This window comes from Triturus cristatus, chromosome 8, assembly GCF_964204655.1.
Source record: "Triturus cristatus chromosome 8, aTriCri1.1, whole genome shotgun sequence".
NCBI classification, from domain to species: Eukaryota; Metazoa; Chordata; class Amphibia; order Caudata; family Salamandridae; genus Triturus; species Triturus cristatus.
In genome coordinates, this window is record NC_140591.1 from 930599974 (window position 1) to 930626583 (window position 26610).

Below are 26610 nucleotides of genomic sequence, written 5' to 3' on the forward strand. Positions count from 1 at the left end.
GGGGCCGCCAGGAGGAAGCCGCGAGGTAGAAGGAAGCGGACGGGAGCCTACCCCGCGCTTCCCGGAGCCGAGAGAGAGGAGGAGTGCGGCCGGAGCTGGTGCGGAGGGGGCGCGAGGCACATTGTCGGTGCCTGCCCCTCCGCGTTGCAGAGGAAGCTCCAGTCCGCCGGCACCAGAAAGAGAGAGGACGACGCGGGAGTCCCCGAGCAGCCCGGTGAGTGGTTAAGAGGGCTGGGGACTCCGCGCATGTGCTGGGGGTGCGGGGGCCGTGATCGAGCCCCGTGAGGCTCCGGAAGTTGGCACATTGGTTCTCGAGTCCCTGAGAGGGACTCCAACGTTCCGGGGCATGCTGCTGTAGAGCGCTCAGAGCGCTCCAACGTGGGGAGTGTATTTCCTCGAGCCCAGTGAGGCTCCAACGTTGTGCTGAGCCACGAAGGCTCTGGGGGGCATATTTTTGAGCGGTCAAAGCCCAGAGAGGGCTCCAGAGGCACGCAGTGCCTGAAGTTCGTTTTCCAGCTGCCCAGCACTTAGTGGGCAGCTGCCACGTTTAGGTGGGGGGGACCTTTCTTGTTTTGGTCTGCGCAGCTGGCGCAGCCTGACTTTCAGAAGACAGAGTGTCCTAGCCTGGACAAGGCCAGTTGGCCAGGGACTGCCACAGGTGGTGGCTCATAAGAGTCTTGCGCAATTGTTACATTTACACCTCTGAATGTTTTATGCATCATGTGTGTTCTTTCCTTGCACCTCTGAATGTGTGTTGATGCATCATGTGCCCTTGCTTTTACACCTCTGAATGTTTTCATGCATCATGTGTTTCCTTTGCTCTGCACCTCTGAATGTTTTCCTGCATCATGTGTAACGTTCTATTACCCCTACAGGTATTGTGATACGTAGGTGGTTGTTGCTTTCTCCTAGTACAGGTGGTGCTAGTGAGGTTCTAGTTCCCTGCGTGACAGTCTCCTAAGATAGTTAGGGTTACGTAGGAGGTACTTCCCCGATACCAGTGAGTACGGGTTGTGTGCTCTACTTATTATTTTTGTGCTACAGTGATTTTATATATTTATGTGCTAAATATCTAAAAGTGCAATTTCCTGACAGTGGTCCAGTTGGCCCTGTCTTGTACATAATCCCTTGTAAATTCTGCCCGTGCCTGTTGGCACATTGTAAAGTGTGTGTTTCTATCTAATGTGTTTTATTATAATACAGAGGTTATTTTTATAGAATACCTTGTGTGGAGTTTCCTTTGTGGTGGGCCTTGGGTGTTGTTGCTGGGTGCGCGCGCAAACGCTTTACACATCGCCTCAGAGATAAGCCTGACTGCTCGTGCCAAGCTACCAAGGGGGTGAGCAGGGGTTATCTTTGGCGTGTAACTTCCTTGCCCTGACTAGACTGGTGGTTTCTGCCTGGCTTTGGCGCAAGCCTCAGCCAACCGGAAATCGCCAGGTCTAACATTGGTGATCAGCGGTGGGATTTGGACTTGCGTTTGCGCTGTACCGCAGCAGCGACTGGCTACACCACAAAACTCTGCATTAGATAACCACATTTTAGGGATTATTGTTTTTGAAGTTCCTTTATTTCTTCTCCTGAAGGAATCATTGTGGTATTGTGTCCAATACATTTGTCCCCCGCCCTGCGCCCAGAGTTTGGTACCTGTGTCACGTGGTGGTCAGGTTGAGGGATCAGGGGTGGTAGAAACTGCCTTACCAGTCCGAGGGGAGGGTTGTGTGTGGATGGTGTGTGGGGCACTAGACAGTGAGTGTGAGTTCTCCCGGATAGAGAGCTCACTGAAACCTTTTGTGAATTGTGTACTCCTGTGTAGCTCCGACCCCCAGGTTCCTTGTGTTGAACTCTTCTCAGGAACATCCGCCAAAATGGAGCCTGCTTTTAACTTCTGTAGTCTGTTTAGGTACAGTAGGTTGGAACTGGTAGGGTTCTGTGAGGAGAGGGACATAGAGGTGGGTGAGTTAGATACCCAGTCCAAACTGAGGGACAACCTGATCACTTGGCAAAAGGTTGAGTGGGAGCGAGAGCGCAGCGAGGAAGATAGGGCCCGGGCCGCACGCCGAGAGGGTGGTGGGTCTGAGGGGAGCCCTGAGGAATCTGAGGAGGAGGAAGGTTACCTGACAGGGACGTCAGTAGAGAGTGGAGACCCCATAGATAGGGAGTCCCTTGCTGGGTCCAGTGTCAGGAGCAGCACCCCATCCCTTTCCCTGTCCCCAGAGGAGTGGGTGGATAGGAGGGAAGAGAGGGAGCATCAGCTGGCCATGGAGAAGCTCAGGTTAGAGCATGCCTGGGGAATGGCGCAGCTGACGATGGCAGAGAAAAAGCTGGAGACCGAGAGGGTCTTAGCGCAGGAGAGGATGGCGGAGGCTGAGAGGGCCTTCGCCAGGGAGAAATCAGTGCTGGAAAGTAGATTATCGCCTGCGCGCAGTCGAAGTTTTCTGGGCTCCCCAGGGAGGGTTGAGTCCAGTGGTGGCAGCGAAATAGAGTCCCGTGCGACAAGTCCCACTCCCAGTTTCCCCAGTCTGGTACCTGTTTCCCAAGAGGAGGAGTATAGGTTGAAGTTCAGGGGCAGTAGAAAACCGTCTCACCAGTCGTGGGGGTTGTTTGTGGATGACTGTCATGAGGCACTGTGGGACTGGCTGGAGGTCAACACGGAAGAGGATTTGGATATAGTGCTCAAAATGATTGTCAAAGAGCAGATGCTCAGTTGTTGTTCTCCAGGGTTGCGCCAGCACCTGGTGAGGTATGACTACTTTTGTCCTTGGGCGCTGGCAGAGGAAGCGGAGCGCTGGGAAAGCGCTAGAGGTTCTCTGGAGTCATTAGGGAGTGACTCAAGTAGTGGTTCAGGTATCTTCCAGCCCAGCGTGGTGGAAGAGGCTCCATGTAGCCCAGCTAGGTCCCAGGATAGCGAGGAGGGTGTAGGACCTTACGGCCTGGCTCAGTGGAGCGGGAGTAAGTGGGTGACCGAGGGTCCCCAGACGTACGAAACCCTGCCTCAGGACTTGGGTGGTTTCAGGAGGGAACACCAAGTTGGGGACCTAGGCTGTCCTGTTAGCCCATTTGAGGAGGATCACCTAGTGAGTAGAGGACCGGGAGCGCCTGTAAACAGGGCTCCTGTGGTTCTAGTGTCAGGCAGTACCGCTCCGGTAGGGAGGGTACAGAAGTCCGGCGAGAGGAGTGGCATGGGGCTGTGTTCCCCGGTGGAGGAGCCAGTGGGTCAGGGACCAGCCGGTAGGGCTGAGTCTCCTAGAAGTGACCATGGCGACTACACGTCTGGCCTGGGGGATCTTCGCGCACTGTCAGGTGGACAGGGGACGGGAGATCTGCGCCAGGCAGACGGTCATGCAACATATGAGGCATATGTTACTCTCGGGGGGATGGTGTGTAAATCCCCAGAAGTCCTGGAGTGCCAGGCAATTGTTCCACCGAAGGTTTTAGACCGGAGGTTGGAAGGGCAGGTTCAGGAACAGCCTGACCTGAAGGGTCTGACTACTGTAACCAGTGTCCTGACCGGTTCTTCTTCCAGAGGGACCGCCCCAGTTGGTAGGGAGCAGGACTCTGGAAGGGGGTGCAGAGGGTGGGAGAGCCCACCTCTGACCCCGGTGCAACCTGAGGGGTTAAACCCTAGGTTGGTAGACCAGTTCTCAGGGAGGGGTCCTGAGCTGGTTGATGAGTTATGTGACGGGGTCGCCTCTCAGAGGAAGAGAGGGCGGAACCCCAGGAGAAGAGGTGGGGGGAGGAGAGCCTCACCCGGGACTTTTGGTCAGCCTGAGGGTACGGACCCTAGGCTGGAAGATCAGTGGCAGTTTAGAACTGCCCTGATGAAGGGTAGAGTGGAGAATGGCTGCTATGTGCCAGGGGTTACTACCCCCCACTCTGTGGTTAGGCAAGGACCAGTGGCACCTGGGTGGCCTAGGGCCTGGTCTTGGCCGCGGACAGCTTGGGAGTACCAGTGGGGTAGCCCAGTTGGTCCGGAGAATGGTTTGAGGAGAAACCACATGGGTCCACCGTGGCGTAGAACAGGCGGGTGTCCCGGCAGTGGCGGGCCCGCGTCCGTGTTCTATCGCCCCAAGCAGGGAAGTCCATCACGGTGGTGATTGGTCTACCCTGCGTTTTGGCTGGAAGGGGGTTGTGTTGGACTTGGCCCTTCTGGCCGGTTCACCCCGAAACTTTTTGCTTAATATTGTGACTTGGTTTAGTGATTTTAGTGACTTCTGCGCACTTTACCGCTGTGTCCCAGGGTAAAGTGCGTGCGTGTGTTGAGGTTGGCCTGCCCTCCCATAAGGAATGCATGGGAGAATGTATGTGTCCCGGTAGTTCCTGATGCGTGGGGTGTGCAGGCCCGTGTTTGGTATGTGCGGACTCGTGGGAGTGAATGCTGCGCGTTGATGTGTGCAGCGTGCGTGTACCTGGTGTGGAAGTGCCACTTCTAGAAGTGGGCACTTCAGTGTGCAGTCTGAAATGTGTGGCTTGTCTGGTGATTGGCTGGTGAGGTCAGGTGACGGACTAGGGAATTCCCCAGAGTCAGGAGGAGTCACCCAGTGGTGAATGGGGAGTTAGCATGTTGATGGCTGGGGAGGAGTGTACCTGGGTCCTGAATAGGACAGGGATTCCCCCACACAATGCTGGCGCCGGCCCCTGTGGTGCGTCTAATGACCCTAGCCCTGCCAGTGAATAGGGAGAGGGGCTGAGCAAAACAAAGTGCTCAGGAACCTGCTGGAACTGGTTCGCCCCTTCCCTGCACCTTAGACAAAGCCTTGTAATGTATAAAAAGGGGCTGTGTCCCCACAGAAGTGTTCTCTTGCAGGATCCACTTGAGGGGGGGGCCTGCTGCTGCTGGGCGCCAGGAGAGACCGCCACTGGGGACTGCCTCCCTGCTGGAGGGCCCTGTGAGCTGGCTCTGGGCCCAGCCTTTGCCCCCTGCTCTCTGAAGGACCTCTTTGTTGCTGAACCTGCTCGCAGCGCCTGGGAGCGCTTTTTGGGCTTCCTAGCGCTGGGCGCGCTGTTTTGCTGGACCTGCCTTTGTTTATAGCGCTGGGAGCGCTGGTTTACTTTATAGCGCTGTGTGCGCTGGGATCCTGATAGCGGGTGCCCACCCCGCGATTCTGCCGGTATCTGCCAGGACGGGCGGGTGCCACCCCGCTTGTTTGCGTATTTCGAGGGCCGGTGCCCACCCGGCATTGACCCCGCCAAAGGTTGCCTTTTTCGAGGGAGCCTACCCCTCTCATCGCGGAAACGATCACCGCTGCAGCCCGGAGTTCCCGGACGCGTCATCCCCCTGCCGCGCTGTGATTGGACCAGCGGGAGGGGGTGTGGCCCACGTGATCGGGGCCGCCAGGAGGAAGCCGCGAGGTAGAAGGAAGCGGACGGGAGCCTACCCCGCGCTTCCCGGAGCCGAGAGAGAGGAGGAGTGCGGCCGGAGCTGGTGCGGAGGGGGCGCGAGGCACATTGTCGGTGCCTGCCCCTCCGCGTTGCAGAGGAAGCTCCAGTCCGCCGGCACCAGAAAGAGAGAGGACGACGCGGGAGTCCCCGAGCAGCCCGGTGAGTGGTTAAGAGGGCTGGGGACTCCGCGCATGTGCTGGGGGTGCGGGGGCCGTGATCGAGCCCCGTGAGGCTCCGGAAGTTGGCACATTGGTTCTCGAGTCCCTGAGAGGGACTCCAACGTTCCGGGGCATGCTGCTGTAGAGCGCTCAGAGCGCTCCAACGTGGGGAGTGTATTTCCTCGAGCCCAGTGAGGCTCCAACGTTGTGCTGAGCCACGAAGGCTCTGGGGGGCATATTTTTGAGCGGTCAAAGCCCAGAGAGGGCTCCAGAGGCACGCAGTGCCTGAAGTTCGTTTTCCAGCTGCCCAGCACTTAGTGGGCAGCTGCCACGTTTAGGTGGGGGGGACCTTTCTTGTTTTGGTCTGCGCAGCTGGCGCAGCCTGACTTTCAGAAGACAGAGTGTCCTAGCCTGGACAAGGCCAGTTGGCCAGGGACTGCCACAGGTGGTGGCTCATAAGAGTCTTGCGCAATTGTTACATTTACACCTCTGAATGTTTTATGCATCATGTGTGTTCTTTCCTTGCACCTCTGAATGTGTGTTGATGCATCATGTGCCCTTGCTTTTACACCTCTGAATGTTTTCATGCATCATGTGTTTCCTTTGCTCTGCACCTCTGAATGTTTTCCTGCATCATGTGTAACGTTCTATTACCCCTACAGGTATTGTGATACGTAGGTGGTTGTTGCTTTCTCCTAGTACAGGTGGTGCTAGTGAGGTTCTAGTTCCCTGCGTGACAGTCTCCTAAGATAGTTAGGGTTACGTAGGAGGTACTTCCCCGATACCAGTGAGTACGGGTTGTGTGCTCTACTTATTATTTTTGTGCTACAGTGATTTTATATATTTATGTGCTAAATATCTAAAAGTGCAATTTCCTGACAGTGGTCCAGTTGGCCCTGTCTTGTACATAATCCCTTGTAAATTCTGCCCGTGCCTGTTGGCACATTGTAAAGTGTGTGTTTCTATCTAATGTGTTTTATTATAATACAGAGGTTATTTTTATAGAATACCTTGTGTGGAGTTTCCTTTGTGGTGGGCCTTGGGTGTTGTTGCTGGGTGCGCGCGCAAACGCTTTACACATCGCCTCAGAGATAAGCCTGACTGCTCGTGCCAAGCTACCAAGGGGGTGAGCAGGGGTTATCTTTGGCGTGTAACTTCCTTGCCCTGACTAGACTGGTGGTTTCTGCCTGGCTTTGGCGCAAGCCTCAGCCAACCGGAAATCGCCAGGTCTAACAATCAGATTGGCTGCAACCAGATCTTCCAACTTTGGAATGTGGAGAACTAGGTTTTTGGGTGTATATATAATATGGAGTTAAGCTTGTATAAACTCAAGGGCTATAAATACAACACTGGGGGAGATGATATGGTCTCCTATAAAATTACTGGCTGAATACTTAATGTCTATAGGTTGTAAAAGACTCATGATGGCTATGTATTATAATAATCTGTTTTTTCTCTGTTTAATATGAATTATGTATTTTAGAGTTAATCAGTATAGCTATGAAATATGCTAGATTATATCCGAATTTATTTTGGAATTCTTTCTAGGAGTGCGCTCTGGAGCTGGGGTGTTGGTAATCAAGTAATGTTTTATTTTTTGATATTATGAATTAATCTTGTTAGAGGTAGCTGCATTACCGAATTTATAGATGAATGTATTAGAGGAACTTTGATGTTATTTACATGCCTTGCTATGTGTGTGAAATGTATCACGTTTTTGTTTGGCTTGGGGTGGGGGAAAATCACAAAAAATATATATAAAGAATACTGTAGGAAGGTAGGATCCTTCTGCATGATTACCCAAACTTTTTGCCTGGTGCTAAGCTGTTTTATGACTAGTATGACTGGGATCCTGCTAATCATGACCCCAGTCTATCTGCTTTCTCTCTAAATTGGTAAATTCAGTACTTAGGTACATCCCAGATTGGATACTGGGGTACCCTTGTCAGTCCCTAGTATATTGTACCCACGTACCCAGGTCATAGGTACCCCAGAGGTCCCCCATGGGCTGAAGCATGTATTATGCCACCCATGGGAGACCATTCAGATTGGAACTACAGGTTTGCCATTACAGCCTGTGTAAGTGGGTGCTTGCACCCCTTACTAAAGATATAGGTTTTCTATATCTTGCGTCACTGCAGTTAAAACCTATAAGTCACCCCTATAGCAGGCCATTACAATCTTTAGGACAGGGTGCTTGGTTCTAAGTGAGAGGGTGCCCCTGCATGAGCAGGACACCCCTGCAGCCTACGGAGTCCATTCTCCCGGGTTGTCAGTGAAGCCGCCATATACTATACAGAGGGGCACCGTGTATTCCCGCGATGACCATCTTGAAAACGGCTGCAACGATTCCTATCATGTTTGGTATCAAACATGTTGGAATCATACATCCCACACCATAAACGGTGTGGGAGGTATGATTCCAAGCATTTGAAGATCCTTCTGTTCAGCTCTCAGTATTCCCGGTACCAGCTTTCATGACCCGGAAAGCACAAAATGGTTGCATCTGACCAGCGACACATTTCTGCCCTCCTGCTGCTGAGCCAAGCTCAAGCAGAGGAAGGTGGAACAATAGGCATCCTGTCACAGGAAGGTGTGACCACCTCCTAGGCAGGGTTTGGTGTATTAGGGCTGGGTGAGTGCGCTTGCCAGTGCCAGAAAGTCAGGGGCACATTTGGTGTCCCTGTGCATAGTCCAGTTCAAACCAGTCCTGAGAGCCATTGGCACCTGCTATGGCGCAAAACTGGACAAAGGACATGGGGGTAAACTCCCCCCATCCAGACCCTCCCCTGGGAGGGTCCCCTGAATCATCCCAACCTTTTCCTTAGGGTACTTAAGTGCTTACCTGGGTGTAGGTCCCTAGATTTGCCATGGGATAAGATTCAGATCAGACACCATTGCATTTCTACCATCTGGGCATTCTGGACTTTGCTGGACTTTGTTTGTGCCTGACTTCGTCTCCCTTCCAGGGTGAGGCATTGTCTGTGCCTGTGCATCATATAGGAACCTTCCAAGGCCTATGAAGCATCAAGGACAACTGCAGTAATCTCCCTTGGAGTGAAGGAGTCCCTCCCCTGCAATCGCTGGCACTGCAACTAAGTTGACCGGTCTGCAGATACTGAGCACCTCCAGACTCTGTGTGCTCTGCAACACAGGTTGTGGTTTTCCACAGCTCCTGAGGCCTGCTCTACCAGCTCATCAAGTTTGAGGCCAGTTGTCCTCGTGGGGGTTGCAATAACCAAACCCCTGAGTACCGCATCCACTTTGCAGTTGCAAAGGCTTGTTGTCATCTTTGTGAGAAGATCTTCAGGTTCCCAGCAGCCCCAACCTTGAGCCCCTCCAGTGACCAGAATCTTTGGCCACACCACATCGTGTTTATTGTGGCCTGAATCTTTTGGTAAGCTGCTTGAGGTCCTCTCGTGACTCCAGTGCCTCCGGCCCATGGGTCCACTTGAGGGTCACACTTGTTCCTTTTAGGCTCACTTGATTGCTCGGGGCCTGCCCTGACTCTCCTGCTTTTGGTGAGTCCCCTGGACCTTGCTGGTCCCAACTTTGCACCTTCTCGACTTTCTGCGTGGGTTGACTTTGCCAAGGCTTGTTGGTGCTCCTGCCGGACACCGACCCCTCAGCACTCAACATCCTTCATACGACAGCTCGTGTCCGAGTCCTAGTCCTCACTTCTGCAGAGTCAAGGTCATCAACATCTTCCCTGAAGCACCCGACATCGGAGGGCATGCATCTTCCAAGTCTCCTGGTCCCCCCTAGGGTGGCATAGACTCTATCCCCTCTGCTTTCAGCTACTCCTCTTCAAGAATCTATATTCGTATTCCTCCGGGCGCTTTCTCCTCTTTCAGCAGCTGCACTTTCCTGAAGTCCTCCATTGGGTTCGACAGCGGTTTCCGACGCCACTTCACACCTATGCACCCGGCTTTCCTGGGATAGGTAACTTGGGTACCATGGTATTCACGGGTGGGGTGGCTCTCCAACCTTCTGTCTTCCAGGGGGTTTCTGTAGGGTCCACTGGGAAGGGTCCCTAATCTTTAAAAATCCAACTGCGAATTACACGTAGAGTTGTACGGAGTTCGTGGCCGTGTTCCCACACTGCACGCGCTCTCCATGGGCTCCCTAGCTACTTACCTTGGGTGGTTCCTTGGGTCTCCAGCAATTCTAAATCCTCTACAAATTGTCCTGACTTGAGTCATGGTTCTTATACCACTTTCTTAGTATATGGTTTGGTCCCCCCTGGGGCCCACTGTGTATTAGTGCTATTTACTGTGATTTCTTTGCCAAAGTATTGTGTGCTTTGTGTCTATTTCCATGTGGGAGATACTGTAATGTACTAGATAGTGTTATATATTGAATACATATTTTTATAAATACTTTGTGTGGTTCTTTTTCATTTAATCTATACTATAAGATTGCATTCTGGTAAAACAAGCTGCTTTAAACTCCTTCAGGAATAAGCTTGAAGACTGCACTCCACAGCTACCACTTAGAGAGCTTTATAAGGTTGTCTAAGACCTCTTAAATCACCATAAGGGTTGTCTGGACTGGTGCAAGATGCCCACTTACATTAGTGGACATAGTATACCAGGCCAGCTTCTCACAAATACCAATTAGGCAGTCACAATGAGCTATCTATTATGAAGTACTTGTTTATAATCAGATGTCAATCATCCATGTCTTCGAATCATTATGAATAGCACAGCATTTACAATCAATTAGTGATTGTAAACCATATGCATTGTGTGTAATGTGAGTATCCAGCGTTGCCTCTGTATTTCTTTGTTATAGTTGGCCGCTTAAATAATTTGTATGCTTACTGTATTTGGTTCCTCATTTACTGCACAAATATTTCAACATTTATGGTGTTAATTAAAGTTGTTTTTAATATAAAATTATAGCTCTGATTGAACATTCACTTTTATGATTTAATGTGATTATTCTGTTGTAATGTAACTAGTCTGAATTTATACTCTACCTTCTTTTGACTAGGTCTAGTAAAGGTTCCCTGTAAGTCAACGAGGCTTGGACTCCATCTTTCCTTTGAGATTAAGGGTCTGATTTAGAGATTTGCGGCTGGGTACTTCGTCACATGTCCCGAATATCCTGTATACATTATTAGCTTATAAAGCATGAGTAATAAGGTGGACGGCATATCTGTCATATTTGTGATGGTGTAACTCATTCGTCAAATACTAAGTCAGGCTCAACCATATCCTAGTGTTCTATTTTGTGGGAGGGATTTTGACAATCTCCTCTTTGATATTGCTGAACGGACCCTGCAACTTCAATGACCAGAGGAAAAAACCTCTCTTCTTAGTTCAGGTGTCTAATTTCAAAATGCCATTATTATACTACTGAGCATATAGTCAGTGCTGTGACGTACATTCCAATATTTTGCATTCAATCAATCACTCTCAAATATTTGAAACAACATTGAGAATTTTTCACTGTAAAATTGTAATGAAAAACAAAGCAACAAGCAAGACAAGGAAAATCAAATGTATGTATTTATAAATTAGTTCACATAGTTTTTTAATCAATGTTTTTAGGAAATCAAGATGGGCAAAGTGTAGGAGTGCATGAAATGTAGAATAAAATTATGAAAAGAACATTATATTAAGAATTTAAGTTGGTTGTACATATTAGTACAGCAGAAGTATATTTATTTCTCTGTGGGGCTGTAACATTTCAAATTTCCAGTCAACCTCAACTATTGAACACTGATGTTTCTGTCATATTTGTTTTACAGTAAATGACCAGGCTCAACATCAAAACAAATACAGAATAGCTATAATGAACCTACCCGTTTCTACAAACAACATTATATATGAAACCTAGCATTACTTACAAAATCAATGTTCAGTATTGCATCCAAACAAAATCATCATCAAACCGGATTTACATGACTTTAAATGAAGTTCCTATGTGAACAGTAATATTACTGTCACAATTTTCACTCTAAGCAGATTTACATAATGATAATTTAATGAACCACTGTCGGTCAGTCAACATAAGCTTTATTTGACAATAAATGCCATAAAAGCAGTTCACATAAAAACATATATCACAAATTTTAAGAAAGATCCATACAATAAAATGTGAGTTAAAAAGAGAGAATCGGAAACGTTAAAAAGCATATACACAGTATTGTCGATAGAAATTGATGCAAGTAAATAATAAAAAGTCCCAGCAGGACTAAGACATAACTCATTGGTATTAATGACAAAAGCCTTCATTCGTCAATTTGCTATAATGAGCTTAGATCTGATTATCCACATCCTTCTTAAAAACTTTGCCATTGATACTGCATACAATACAGATGGATCAGTACACAATATTCTCATTGCTACACTTGACAGGTGAGTGCCCATGTTCCTGTGAATCGGTACCAGCCAAGGTTTGAGTGGTGCAGCATACGCAGGACATACAAACAGCACATGTGCGTATCTTTCTTCCAAGTCGGTGCAGTTTGGGCATTTATCATTGGCAGCAGTAAACCATGTGGCTGTGAAAGAATTCAAGGGTAAACAACCTGCTATAAACTGGAAATACAGATTGCAGTCTAGTGGCTTAATGATTACATCTCAGTAGTCCTCAACACATGGACTTGGTTTTATTTGTAAGAACTTTCCAGTCAGTGTAGCAACATCACTTGTTCTATTAGCTTCTTGCACGATCAGTTCCCAAAACCTCGGCTTGATTAGGTTTTTTGATGGAAACTCAGTACTACTAGGGTCAGCCCACAATAATGGCATACCCAAACTGGTTATGGAGGTTCTGATGTCACGTAGCTAACTAAATTTGTGGGAGTGGTCAGCCTCCATTATGTCTTTAAGACCTTCTGCAAAAATGGCCAGTTCTGGTATACACCAGATTCTGTGCCAGTAGAGGATAGGACATAGTCTTGCTTGGTCGGCTATGGCTTTACTGCCTAGATCATAGTGCAGGGGGGGCAAGGGGGTGCTTTGGGGTAGGCTTGTGATCCCTCATAGGAACTTGTTCTCAGATACAGCAAGAAGACGCAATTTCCCAAAGCCCCAAACTCGGCACCATACAGGGCTGAGCTCAGTATCTTAGAGCTGTAGATCTGCAGCACCGGGGTAAGGGGCTTGGTCAGTGATGTTTTAAATTCCTTAATCATGACGCCGGCCACTTGCCTGTGTTTTAAGGCCATGGTGTCAATATGCGGCCTCCAGCTGAGTCCTTAATGCAAGGTGATGCCTAAATAAGTGAATGCATCAACCTGCTTCAAGGATTGCCCATCCATTACCATGCCACCCTTAAATGACCTTTGTTGGTTAAAGGTCATAAACTTTGTTTTTGCGGGATTGACTCTTAGACCGTGCAGTGAGCAAAATTCTTCAAAGTGCTGCATTGCATGCTTTAAGCTGCTGTGTGTTTTGGATAATATAAGAGTGTCATCCACAAACATTAATATCCAAAAAATATTACCTGCTAGGACTGGGGCATCTTTGGGAAAGGAAACTAAAAAACTGACAATGCCGTTAATAAAAAGTGAGAATAATGTGGGCGCTAGGACGCAGCCTTGGTGTACTCCCATCTCGGCAACCGGTCAGTCTTGTTTCCCTGAGCCCCCCAACGAATTTGGGCAAAGGTATTTTCGTGGAGGGGACAATTTTAAAAAAGTAGGTCAGGGGGCAGCCCATGCTCCTGCAATACCCTCCACAATTTGGGCCGTGGACCTAAGTCAAAGGCAGACTTAAGATCGACAAAGGCTGCATAAATGCTGCCTTTTTCAAGGGTCACCGTCCGCCAATAGATTAAAATGAACCAGAAGACCTGGTCAATAGTGCTCAGGTGAGCCCGTAAGCTTGCCTGGAGGGGTCTCAAAATGTCATTATCATCAATCCAAGTTAGAATTTTTGCTAAAACAAGTCGAGCTATGACTTTCTGGATTGAGTCTGAGGCTTATTGACCTGTAGTTCCCGGGTGAGGATTTATCTCCTTTTTTATAAATCATGATGATCTCCGCCCCTCACCAGGTATCCGGAATCGAAGCTCCTTGGGCGATGGTGTTTGCTAAAAGCATTATATACTGGCTCCATTTGGACATGTCCTGGAGGAAGATGTCAGCGGGCACTTTGTCAATACCTCGGGCTCTCCCACTGGCAACAGTGCTCAGTGCAGTTGTTACATAGACTAAATTAAAAACAGTATCAGATGAATTCAAATAAACCCGGAAAGGATCACATTCCTTATTATCATTGTTTGCATATTGATCTGAGAAAAACTTAATCCACATTGGAGGGTCCACTTGATTTTGGGGAGATTGCCATGGACCACCCGCACCCCATTTTACCAGGCTCCAAAAGCGTTGCATATTCCTCTCATTACATGCTTCTTTTAGGTTCTGCCATCTTTTTTTGTCCCAGGCCTTTTTTGCTGACAGAATCGCCTTCTTGTAAATCTTCCTTGAGTATTGAACTCTGGGCTGGTCTCCTGATCTTATTGCCACCCCCCCTCCAGAACTCTACACCCTTGTTTGCACTTGTTATTATACCAGTGTAGGTATTGCTGGCTTCCTTTAGCCTTAAACTGGCGAGGAATTTGTGAGTGTGAACATATTCTATCAAAAAGAGTGTTATGCAAAAGTATTATTTCTTTCGGTGGGCTGGAGTTGTGGTGAGAGGACAACATGCTGGATTAAGGTGTGTTCCAAGTCTGAATTGATCATTGATAATATATCAAGTCATTCAATTACCATTGGCCATTTAAGGTGTCACATATCATTAGTCAGTGCCAATTCCCCTGTCAGGAGAAAATTTGGAGTTTGTGATTGCTCTTGTAGATCCTTAAATGTAAGTGTGGTCTAAAGTGGATTATGGCAACTCTCGGTTCTGTCCATCACGACCATATCTTGTAGAGTGTGCAAAATTTTTAGGCTGATTAACATATAATCAATCCGTCTTGTGTGATGGCCATTACTGAAAGTATGTGCCCCTTGCTTGTCAGATCTTGTTTTCAAGGCTTAAGCCCTTCATCTGCAGTGCTGCCTCCGTCCATTTTCTGATTGAGGATATTTCCAAACTAGTGATGCCCCACTGCTCATCCTCCTCCCCCGCTGGGTCAAATTCCCCATTATCGAAGGGCTCAAAGGTAGTATTAAAGTCTCCCCCAGAACTACTGCAAAAGACCAGTAGATGTTGTGTAGGAGCTCATCTAGGCCAGAGATTGTTTCTGACCTTGTCCCCCGCTACACCCTCTAGCGTAGATATTATAAATATCAATGTCGCCGTATGTCCCGCACCCCAGGCAGCCAGCAAGAATGTCATTGCTCTCCGTCTGGAGTACTTGTATGGTTAGGTCAAACTCCTGCCGAACCCAGATTGTGAGCCCCCCCCGAAGGGCGACGCTTGTTGCCTTGGATGGCTGGTTTATAGTAATTTAGATAACCCAAATGATAATGTGGTTCACCTGACCATGTTTCTCGAAAGATAAATATGTTGCATTCCTCAACGAAGGAGTTCCAGTCTGGGGACACACCCTTGGACCACAGTCCTGCGATATTCCATGATACTATAACTAAACTTTGTGGTGATCGGTTGGAGGACGATAAAAGCCTGACCATAGGGGCAGCGGACTGTGGGGTGCAATCTATCTCATTCACCAAATTATCCACTCTTGTCTCCTCTACAGGGGAGTTTTCAGCATGGTGCAGCTGGGGATGTATTATGGCACGTGCTGAGACATTGGCCTGGGACTTGGGGGCTGCTGGGGACGAAGTAGACCTTCAATCGATCTCCTTCAATGGGGACCCATTATTTTTGAGGACTGCACAAGATGATCGATTTATTTCTACTGATAATTTTGGACTTAAAGCGTATTTGGGTATTAGCCAAATTTTGGGTGCGTAAGTCAAAGGCCACCAAGTTTTCCACCAGGTCACAGTGCTTCAGGGTGAGTGCTATCACATCATGAGCGTCCACAGGCCCCCCCAAACTAGATTGCCTTTTAGCCCCAGTAATGTCTTCCCTTATGATGGACCAGCATCCTCTCACTCTCCATATCCAATGGGTGAATATATTAATTAAGGAGCACTCGTCCTCTATTTGTAACATAGATTGGTTCTTTGGGACGTTGACTAAATAAATTGTCTTTCTTGTGTGCGTTTAAGTACGCTAGATGAAACCCTTCAACTGCAATATTTACAGAGTAACTTGGCTAGCCACATAATTAAAACCTCATTTGATTATGTCTCAAGGCACACACTATCTCAAAATATATGCATATTAAACCTGTGTAGATTTTATATCAATCATCCCCTTCAAAATGGTCTTTAGAGCCAGATTCAGTGCCAATGGAACGAGAGCCAACATCATTAATATCATCCATTTTCAAAGAATTAAGCAACATGGGTCTTTTTGATGTGTTAACACCTCTAATAGGCATAATGTTCAGCTTGAGGTTTAACTCATCATGCCCATTTGTACTTCCTAATTCCAGTTAATGGTTCAGAATTTGAAATCTATATTCCTTCTCAAACATATAAAGTGATAATCTTTTGGGTTCTAGTTTTCATCGGGTTACTAATGTGGTGTTTGCTGGCCACTATCTTGTGGTATTGTGGCTTCAGCAGGATGTTTTTGGTCTTTCACATGTTCTCCACATATAGAGTAGCATTTTCAAAAGTAAAACAAGGGGCATGATTGCAAAGCAGCAGTTGTGGTAAGCTCTTCTGAGTTCCCTTAAGAAATGTATTAATCGTGTCCCTCTGATCTGTTCTTTCACTTACAGAGAATTTCCCAATCTTATCTGTTACATCTTTCTTCTCTCCCCTCTACATGGAAGTGCCTAGAAGTGGTTATTCGCTGACAGTTCCTTTCATATTCCCTCTCCCTTATGTAGAGTCCCTTTGACTCCTCCCCAGCTTGGTTACCTTCCAAAGGCGAGTTTGCACAGTCTCACCTGTTTTAACTATCTCTGAATACTCCACAGACAATAGAGTGTCTTCATGTTCAGTCTGTGGACTTGTGGTAAACATGTTTTCTCTATTGCAACTGAGATCCCATCCTTATATCTATTAATTGTAAGCATTATTTCATCTGTAATTGTTGGTCATTAATGAATCAAATGGGAAATCATGGGCATAAGTAAGTCTCCTCGATTTCTTCTATTTGACTCTGCATTTTTAGAGGATCAACCCTCCATCAACCCTTTCATGCCCTAATCTCATGGTAAACAGCCCCCAAGGTAGAGCTATCTGTAAATCATGTCTCCCCACCACTTTACTTCTGCTGCTCCACATGTCTTAGATTGAACTGGATTGCCAGAGAGTAGATAGACTGCCTGTCTCTCATTATTGACTTTCTCCCAGTATTCGAGTCCAGAAACACCAGCATAAAGGTGTGATAGAGCTGGGTTTTAATGTGAAATAATATACAATCAAAAATCCAATAAATTATTTTACAAATTCTGTTGTTGCTATGCCTACATCCTTTCTTTTTTTTTCAAATCACAACTCAGGCAGCTGCGTTATTTCAGTGCCATATGTTATAGAAAAAGAGTGTCTCGAGCACAGATACCTTAGTGATTGTAGGCCTTCGACACGTCGGTTACCTTAGATATGATCCCAGGATATTAAAGGGTCGTGCTGATGGCATGTTTTAAAAAAAAAAATAAGACTTGATCTAGACTAAATGCTAGAGAAACATTTGATAAAATAACAAAACTTGGTCTCACAAGTGGCAGAATGCTTCAGATTTATTAATTCGCTAGATTGTGGTGAATAACTTTTCCTTTAATGTTATTATTGCAACACATGCAGTTATAGCAAGGAGTCATACCTTTGTTTGTGTTGGTACTAGGGGCATTTTTTCTGAACATACAGACATCCTCAATTTCAGGTTGTAACTGGATCCACGGCATTAATGCCATAGTCAAAAGGCAATGGTGTTGCTTGTGAAGAGATATGTTGTGGCTAGTGCTGCAACATCTCGGCACAGACACTTGACTCAAAATGTGAGATTTTGAAACACTAAAATGCACTGTTGGTATCAGTGGTCATATACCTGAAACGCAGGTACATCTACCATAATAAAAGCAAAGGGAATAATAAGGTTCCAGAAACTTTGTAGACTAACTGCTAAATTTGTACAAGCTACTAGCTCCTGAGGATGGAGATACATACAACATGGGGTTAATTCTTACTAAGACCCTCATTATGACTACAGTGGGAATCCCAATTCAGATGCAAGCAGGAGTTATGGCCTGCACCTCTGATTTATTTACCATCACATCATGCCAGGAAAATCCTGGTGAAATGGAAACGGGAAAAACTGCTCACAACGACGGAAAATATACAATTTAGTGGGCACAAAACTTAATAATAACAGGTTATCCATCATACCTAGAACAAAATACCTCTCAAAAACAGTACCACTCCATTGATTTCACACAAGTATGACACCATGTAACAGGCTTTCTTCAGGTAATCTTGGCAGTAGAAAAGAGGAATGGTATGTTAATTTCTCATGTGCCAACTCCCAAACCTGCCCCTTCCTTCAACCGATTCCACAAGGTTCATCCACTCAACTTTATCTATAACTGATGCTAGGTAAGGCAAATGGCAGACTTTAATACTTTATTATCTACTGACAAGAATCAACTCTTACCTTTGCTCTGACGCTCTGCCATGCCAGACAATCTGGTTTCAGATCAGGGAGCAGAAAGAAATCAAAACTGTTGACATTAGGGAAGCCCTGCTTTCGTCACTGTATGCAGGGTATAAGAAAATAGATTAGTCATTTTCAAAACAGTAGTTCACAATCTGATTTTACCTTTAAAGATGATTTTAAATCACAATTTATTTGAATGTGAACAGCATTTCTCTATCAGGTCCCAAACTGAATTTATCACTTATTAAGTGTAATAAGGTAACCCAGTTTTAGTCTATAGGAGCAATAGCCTTTCAGCAATGAAAATCAACGTTAGGCGTTTTTCACTTCTAAGACATGTAAAACTTAAAAACACAAGACCTACCTTTTAAATACCATACACCCTGCCCTTTGATCCTTTAGGACCTACCTTAGGGGCAACATTTTTTTACATGAGCCACCCCCCAGCTCCTCAATCTAATGGCAAGGAGCAACAACCATTATCTTGGCAGTTCTCCTTGAGGTTTCAGTGGAGAGGATGTAGAAAATCTCTCTGCATTGGTTGGGTCAGTTCCGGCCTCACACCATCCTGTCAAAACCAATCCCACCAAGACCATCACACTACCACGAGAACCCTGTACGTGGAAAGATTGACAGCTTCAGTTCTGGAGTCATGGGACACCGTCAGTTGTAGTGGAATATTTATTTCAAATACCCAGGATGATGGAACCTCAATACTTTCTTGAATCATAGACTGGTTACTATGTGAACATACTTCAACTTTGAGGTACAAACATTTCGAATCATAGGAGGAGAATCATTAACTTGTACCATGTAGTCAGAAAGGAATAATTACATTGAAAGCCCTGAAGAAGTCTGAGAGGACGAAACACGTTGGCTACGTGTTTTTACTGACTGTGATGATGAAGAATAAATGATCATGAAATATATTTGTCCAATTGATGTTTCGTAAAATAGAAAATTGAGAACTTGTGTTACACCAGTTTCTTCGCTGAACTCTACTGTATAGAAATACCACTTGCATGTTACATTGATGGGTGCTAACCAAACAGCTGACCAATCCCAAAAGGGAGTTGGTGTATCTCATTTGTTTTAGGCTTACTCTCAAATTTTGCTTCGGTTTTTATGGTTTCTCTGCCAACCTTATCCCTAACCACTAACTTTATCCAGGGTGAGCCACTGTCATCAGCAACTGCACCTTTGATAAAGCTAATCCTAGCTTACCCACAGAGGCAACCTAGTAGGTAATTAGCACCATCTTGGACAGCAAGGTTGTGTGTCCCATTTTATCTCCCAGGTGAGGCGTCTGTTCACTTTTCGAGCAATTAGTACAAAATCACTTTACCTGAGTTCATTGTGAATTAAGAGCATCATCCCTCTGAAATACTTTGTCCTGCACCAAATTGTGCAGCTGTCACTGTACTTATTTAAACCACATAAAATGCGCATTTTAAGACCATATGTTTGCAATGATTCCTTGCAGGCAACACAGAAGGAGATAGAAAAACGACAGCAGCAACTGAAAAACGTGACCGAGCTGGGCGAAGGTCTGAGAGCGGTGCTTGGAGGGAAGGGCAGCCTGGTGGATGACAAGCTGAGCCTTCTGAACAGCAACTGGATCGCTGTCACGTCTCGGGCTGAGGAGTGGTTCAATTTGTTGCTGGTGAGAAATTAATAATTGAATTACCGACGTGAAGGTAGCGCTGGAAATTGCTGCCAGCAGTGATTTGAACAATAGTTGGACTTCATTTGTTTCAGTTTGTTCCGTGTTCATCAATACACATTTTGCAGAGTTTTGTCATCCACAATTCTATTGCATTTGAAGTAAAATACACACCCTATGGCGCTAACATACACATTGCCAAGTTACTGTAATCTTGCTACATTCGTTGCGCAACATCGTATTTAGAGGTGTAAAAAGAAGTTGCTGGCTGAAAGTTCCCTTGCAAACTCTCAGGCACAGTCCGGCCCATGTGGTCCCAGCCCTAAGTATTCGTCCATTCCCACTATTTCACCAAGCAAATGAATGGGTGCTTGTAATTAAGCGACAACCTCTCTGCAAGCAAACTTGCCTTGCCTGTGCTGCCATACTACTCCATTGCACTGCTAAAGGCAAGTGAGACGTCAAATTATTTCTATCAGTTTCCTCCTCCATTTAAATGATATATTCGGAAAGGGAGGAAGGTCTGTCTGTGTAACCAACCAGACGTCCTACATCATTCAAATAGATTTTTTTATTTTTATTTTTTTGCATATTTATATAGCGCGAACTCAACCCGAAGGTATTGGAGCAAAGCGCTCCAATACCTTCGAGCACCGTATTTACATTACACATTCAGGCACGGGGAGATTAAGTGATTTGCCCAGAATCACAGGATGTGGACGCGACGCAGAGGCGCGGACCATGGTTTCCAGCACCAAAGTCGGCAGTCTAGCCGACGGACCACATCCCCTCCCCTATGATTCATTAAGGAAATACGTTTAAGTTTTAGCTTTACATACGACATATGATGGGGTCTATTTACTAAGGGGCATATTTACGAGACCCATTGCGTAGCTCTTGCACCACAAGCAAAAGCCACGCAACTCAAAAATCAGATTCATGAAGCCATGCAAGGCAATCTTGCATGGCCCTGAGTAGCTCCATAAATCTTGAGTAAAGCAATGCAGCGCAAATCAGTGCGTCGCATTACTCTGCACCAGGGAGGCATTCCATGGGTGTTGCATGGGTGTTCCCATGCAACATCCACAGATTTTGATGCACTCTCAGATTTACCACAAATCGTAGACCTGGGAATGCGTCAAAACCCTACGCCTCCCCAGGTGAGGCATAATGAGGAGAAACGTGTTTTCCTTTTTCTATGTGTGCTGCATTCTGCAACACAAATAGAAAGAGGAAAATGCCTTATGGGATTGTTTTTGTGCAAGAAGGTGTACCCTTCTAGTACAAAAAACAATCCACCTTACAACACAGGCACCCTTGTAACATGGTGCAAGGGGGGCTGTGTTGGCGCTAGGCAGCCAAAACTGCACCAGCACAGGTGAAAAGGCAGGAATGCACAGTATTCTTTTAAATACGGCCCACTCCTACCCTTTACCTGTCATGCACACAGTGCAGCCCTAGCAAGATGACTTTCTGTGCTGCACTGCATGCAAACTCATAAATATGCCCCTAAATTCTCATACAAAGATATGGAGCGTTCCCGCTCTTTCCTTGCTGTGGCACACTGTGTGCAGCCTAGCACCATTGCAGGCAGCCTCGTGCTATAGTGCAAATGTGCCTGCATTACAGGCAGGATTGTTTTTGTACAGGAAAAGACACCTCCCTGCACAAAAACAATCCTGAGAGGCATTTTTCACTTGCTATGTGTGCTGCGGAATGCAGCCCATGTGGAAAGAGGAAATAACAAGGAGAAATAAAGATGTTTCTCCTCGTTACGCCTCACTTGAGAAGGCAAAGCATTTTGATGCAGTCCCAGGTTCATAAGCCTTTGTGAATCTGGGAATGCTCCAAAGTCCATGGTTTGATACACGGAAATACCCATGGTCCACCCATGGGACGTCTCCCAAGGTGAAATGTAATGTAACGCAGTGCACACAGCTGCCTTGCATTACATTTCTTTAAAAAGCCATGCAAGGCCTGCTTGAGGCTTTCGTGTTGTCCTTGGGTCACCTTGCCTGATGCCAGAACATTGCTTTATCATGATGACGTCACAATCTGCTTTCATGCTTAGAAATCAGCTACCCCTCCAATAACACATTGACTGTATCATGGTATTGACCCAGTGCAGAGTTCTGCTGCCTTTTAATTAGGTTTGCACTTCATAATGAGCGCATATCTACATACATACAGTACATGTTTTGTAAGCTGATAGTAATAGTCTGTGGAATTGCTGTTCCCTATATGTCAGATAAAATGCACTCTCTGTGACTGCTTTTATTCTAAGCCACATGCGTTGAGTTAGACCAATTAAAATGCAGTAGAAAGGCAATTTCCAATGCAGAACGATGCGCAGTGAAACATTTCAAAATATCCCAGTCTCTTCTGTGAATCGCTCATTTGCACATTTAATAATATGATCACTTGGTTGGATGCAAAGCTTTTTTTGCCATAGTGCGCAAAGAGATGCAATGTAAATATATGCTCACATATTTACATACAAATCTAAGACATTACTCAAAGATTTTATTATAATGTCTAGGACTGATATGTGTTTTGGCTTCTCTGATTAAGTGGTCTCTAACACAATCAGATGGGACCTCGGCTTCAGAATTGATGATACAGTAATACTAAATAATCAAATAATACAATTTTCGCCTCTGCTTTTCAATCCTGCTTCACATTCTGCAACTCTCCCCTTCCCTCAACCATATATGTCAGTAGTCAATGTCATAATTTTGCCTCACTGGTCTTGATCATCGCATCAAATTTTTTTGTTGGATACTCCTAACATTCTGATCAAGTGACCTAATCACATTAAAAATCCGATAGCATGTCTCCGTACTAAGAACCAAGTTACAATGCCATAACTCTACCTATATTTGAGGGTCACACTGGTAAAGCCCCCCGTTGTCAAGCCAGAAAAACTTAAAACAAAGAAGAATTGTGCAATGCAAGAATGATAGTTCATTTTGTTAAAAGATTTTTTAGTGGGAACACTTTAATGGTGGCCAGCAGTCTTTACCACACAATCTTTACCATGCAGGACTTTTACCATGCAGTATTTTCCATGCAGGTAAGTACCGTACAGGTATTTTTAACCTTTACCATGTGAAACTTTACCATGCAGGTTAGAATATATTGTTCTTAAATAACATTATTTTTTTAATATTATTTCTAAAAAAAGCGATACAGGTGCAGGGTCAAGGGTGGATATATGTACAGGGGTTAGGGCTATTTTAGGGTTCAAGGGTGGGTAGAGGAAGGTAAGTGTCATTTTTGGGTTTAGGGGTGGGTGGAGGTAAAGGGAAGTAAGGGTCAATTTAGGATTTAGGAATGGGTTGAAGGAAATAGAGGTAAGGGTAATTGTGAAGTTTAGCGGTAGATAGAGGCAAGGGAGGTAAGGGTAATTTAATTACAAGACCGGAGACTACCACTTTGTAATTACTTTTTATTGCTGCCCCAACATGCAGCCCTTTAAAGAACATAAAACACATCATAAACTAAACATTCCAGTTTTAGAACTTTCAAAACAGTATATAACTCCACGTCACTAAGCATAGTTCTTTTTTTTATTCACTGCTCCTTAACAAGATAAGTACTATGGCATTAGCTATACTTGCTATTTCTTTCTTATGTTTATAAGGATTATCAGGTTTTGTCACCTTTACTTACTTCTTAGGTTGGTTGGTGTATCATAGCACCACACCAATTCATGGTTGAGTTCTTCATGTTTTTATATATGCTGCGGCTTTCCCCTGAATAACAAAGGGCTTAGCTACCATTTAGGTACTTTGTTTACTTTAGCCTGGGCCCTTTTTTCAGTCCCAATGCTATCGTAGTGGGCTGGTTTCAGGCCCGGAGCACTTCTCGTGGTCTTCTGTGAGTACATTACCAAGGGACCATGTGTCTTTTGAAAGGCGTGCAGGCCCTATGTGAAAATCCACCTAGCAAGCTTCAAGACACACTCTCCCGTATTTCAGAAGAACTAGTCTGCCTGCAACGGCCGCATAATGCACCAGCAGCCATAGGCTGTCCCAATTTCCTCCGGAGACATTGCCGAATCCTCAGTGAAAATGAAAAGATGACTTCGCGTCTTGGTGTCCATTTTCCCTTGGGCTGTAAACCCTTCCTGTATCACATTCGGCACATGTAAAGCGTTTCCGTAGCAAAGCAGTCTCCTTCAAACGCTTGCTGTTTCTGCGGCAAAGTGCCAGGGAGCGTTTTGGTAATCTTTTAGGTGCCTGTTTTGTCTGATAAAATAAATAAATACATTCTCTCTCTCTCTCCCTCTCTCTCTCTCTCTCTCTCTCTCTATATATATATATATATATATATATATATATATATATATATATATATATATATATATGCAAACGAAACACCTCCATCGTCGGGAGCCGCCAACCCTGCAGGGCGACCTCAGCTGGTTAACAGGGACGGAGCATCCTGTTACTTGTGCATTCACAACAGAAGAAAAGCGCTGAAGCCAGATTCTGTAGACAAACAGGGCGTTTTATTCTTATTTTAAAGCAGGCACACTCTCTTCTTCCTTACGCGTTTCAGCTTCTCCATTAAGCCTTGATCACAGGAAAGCAAATGCCTTGTGCAATAATCATGTGCTTTTAAGTCCAACCCCACGTGATGCCACTGCCTCCTACAGTGCCCAGAATGCACCTGGAAAGATGTTATGCATCTCATAAACTGTAGAGCACAATATAGGTCATGCTGAAATAGCGTCAATTGTTCCACAGTTTTAATATTGTTCCAGTGCCAGAATGCTTAAAAATAAAAGCAAACAAAATCACGTGTTTTAAAGTTGAACCCAATGCGTGCTTTCATAATAAAGTCATTGCTATTCAAGTGTTGCCATAATTATTTCAGTGTCTTTTCAAGACGCACAGTGTCAAGAATCCCAGAGACGAGGACAATTCCTTTCTCTTTTCCCTTCCTCACCTCCGTGCTTCAGAAGTTTTAGGTTTAATCCTTTCACTGGCCGGAGGAAAGTGAGTCATGCTCCCCAATTCAAATGCAAACGAAACACCTCCATCGTCGGGAGCCGCCAACCCTGCAGGGCGACCTCAGCTGGTTAACAGGGACGGAGCATCCTGTTACTTGTGCATTCACAACAGAAGAAAAGCGCTGAAGCCAGATTCTGTAGACAAACAGGGCGTTTTATTCTTATTTTAAAGCAGGCACACTCTCTTCTTCCTTACGCGTTTCAGCTTCTCCATTAAGCCTTGATCACAGGAAAGCAAATGCCTTGTGCAATAATCATGTGCTTTTAAGTCCAACCCCACGTGATGCCACTGCCTCCTACAGTGCCCAGAATGCACCTGGAAAGATGTTATGCATCTCATAAACTGTAGAGCACAATATAGGTCATGCTGAAATAGCGTCAATTGTTCCACAGTTTTAATATTGTTCCAGTGCCAGAATGCTTAAAAATAAAAGCAAACAAAATCACGTGTTTTAAAGTTGAACCCAATGCGTGCTTTCATAATAAAGTCATTGCTATTCAAGTGTTGCCATAATTATTTCAGTGTCTTTTCAAGACGCACAGTGTCAAGAATCCCAGAGACGAGGACAATTCCTTTCTCTTTTCCCTTCCTCACCTCCGTGCTTCAGAAGTTTTAGGTTTAATCCTTTCACTGGCCGGAGGAAAGTGAGTCATGCTCCCCAATTCAAATGCAAACGAAACACCTCCATCGTCGGGAGCCGCCAACCCTGCAGGGCGACCTCAGCTGGTTAACAGGGACGGAGCATCCTGTTACTTGTGCATTCACAACAGAAGAAAAGCGCTGAAGCCAGATTCTGTAGACAAACAGGGCGTTTTATTCTTATTTTAAAGCAGGCACACTCTCTTCTTCCTTACGCGTTTCAGCTTCTCCATTAAGCCTTGATCACAGGAAAGCAAATGCCTTGTGCAATAATCATGTGCTTTTAAGTCCAACCCCACGTGATGCCACTGCCTCCTACAGTGCCCAGAATGCACCTGGAAAGATGTAATGCATCTCATAAACTGTAGAGCACAATATAGGTCATGCTGAAATAGCGTCAATTGTTCCACAGTTTTAATATTGTTCCAGTGCCAGAATGCTTAAAAATAAAAGCAAACAAAATCACGTGTTTTAAAGTTGAACCCAATGCGTGCTTTCATAATAAAGTCATTGCTATTCAAGTGTTGCCATAATTATTTCAGTGTCTTTTCAAGACGCACAGTGTCAAGAATCCCAGAGACGAGGACAATTCCTTTCTCTTTTCCCTTCCTCACCTCCGTGCTTCAGAAGTTTTAGGTTTAATCCTTTCACTGGCCGGAGGAAAGTGAGTCATGCTCCCCAATTCAAATGCAAACGAAACACCTCCATCGTCGGGAGCCGCCAACCCTGCAGGGCGACCTCAGCTGGTTAACAGGGACGGAGCATCCTGTTACTTGTGCATTCACAACAGAAGAAAAGCGCTGAAGCCAGATTCTGTAGACAAACAGGGCGTTTTATTCTTATTTTAAAGCAGGCACACTCTCTTCTTCCTTGCCCGTTTCAGCTTCTCCATTAAGCCTTGATCACAGGAAAGCAAATGCCTTGTGCAATAATCATGTGCTTTTAAGTCCAACCCCACGTGATGCCACTGCCTCCTACAGTGCCCAGAATGCACCTGGAAAGATGTTATGCATCTCATAAACTGTAGAGCACAATATAGGTCATGCTGAAATAGCGTCAATTGTTCCACAGTTTTAATATTGTTCCAGTGCCAGAATGCTTAAAAATAA

General features: G+C 45.6%; 1 protein-coding gene across 14 annotated transcripts in view; it reads left to right on the top strand.

The window, feature by feature from the left end:
• The window catches only part of DMD (dystrophin), a 7596173-nt gene that overhangs the window by 3340035 nt on the left and 4229528 nt on the right, over positions 1-26610 (top strand). For all 14 annotated transcript variants that reach the window (XM_085622447.1, XM_085622454.1, XM_085622449.1 and 11 more), the window contains one exon: positions 19665-19844. In XM_085622447.1, coding sequence (XP_085478573.1) covers positions 19665-19844 — 180 coding nt within the window. The remainder of the gene's footprint in view (positions 1-19664; positions 19845-26610) is intronic.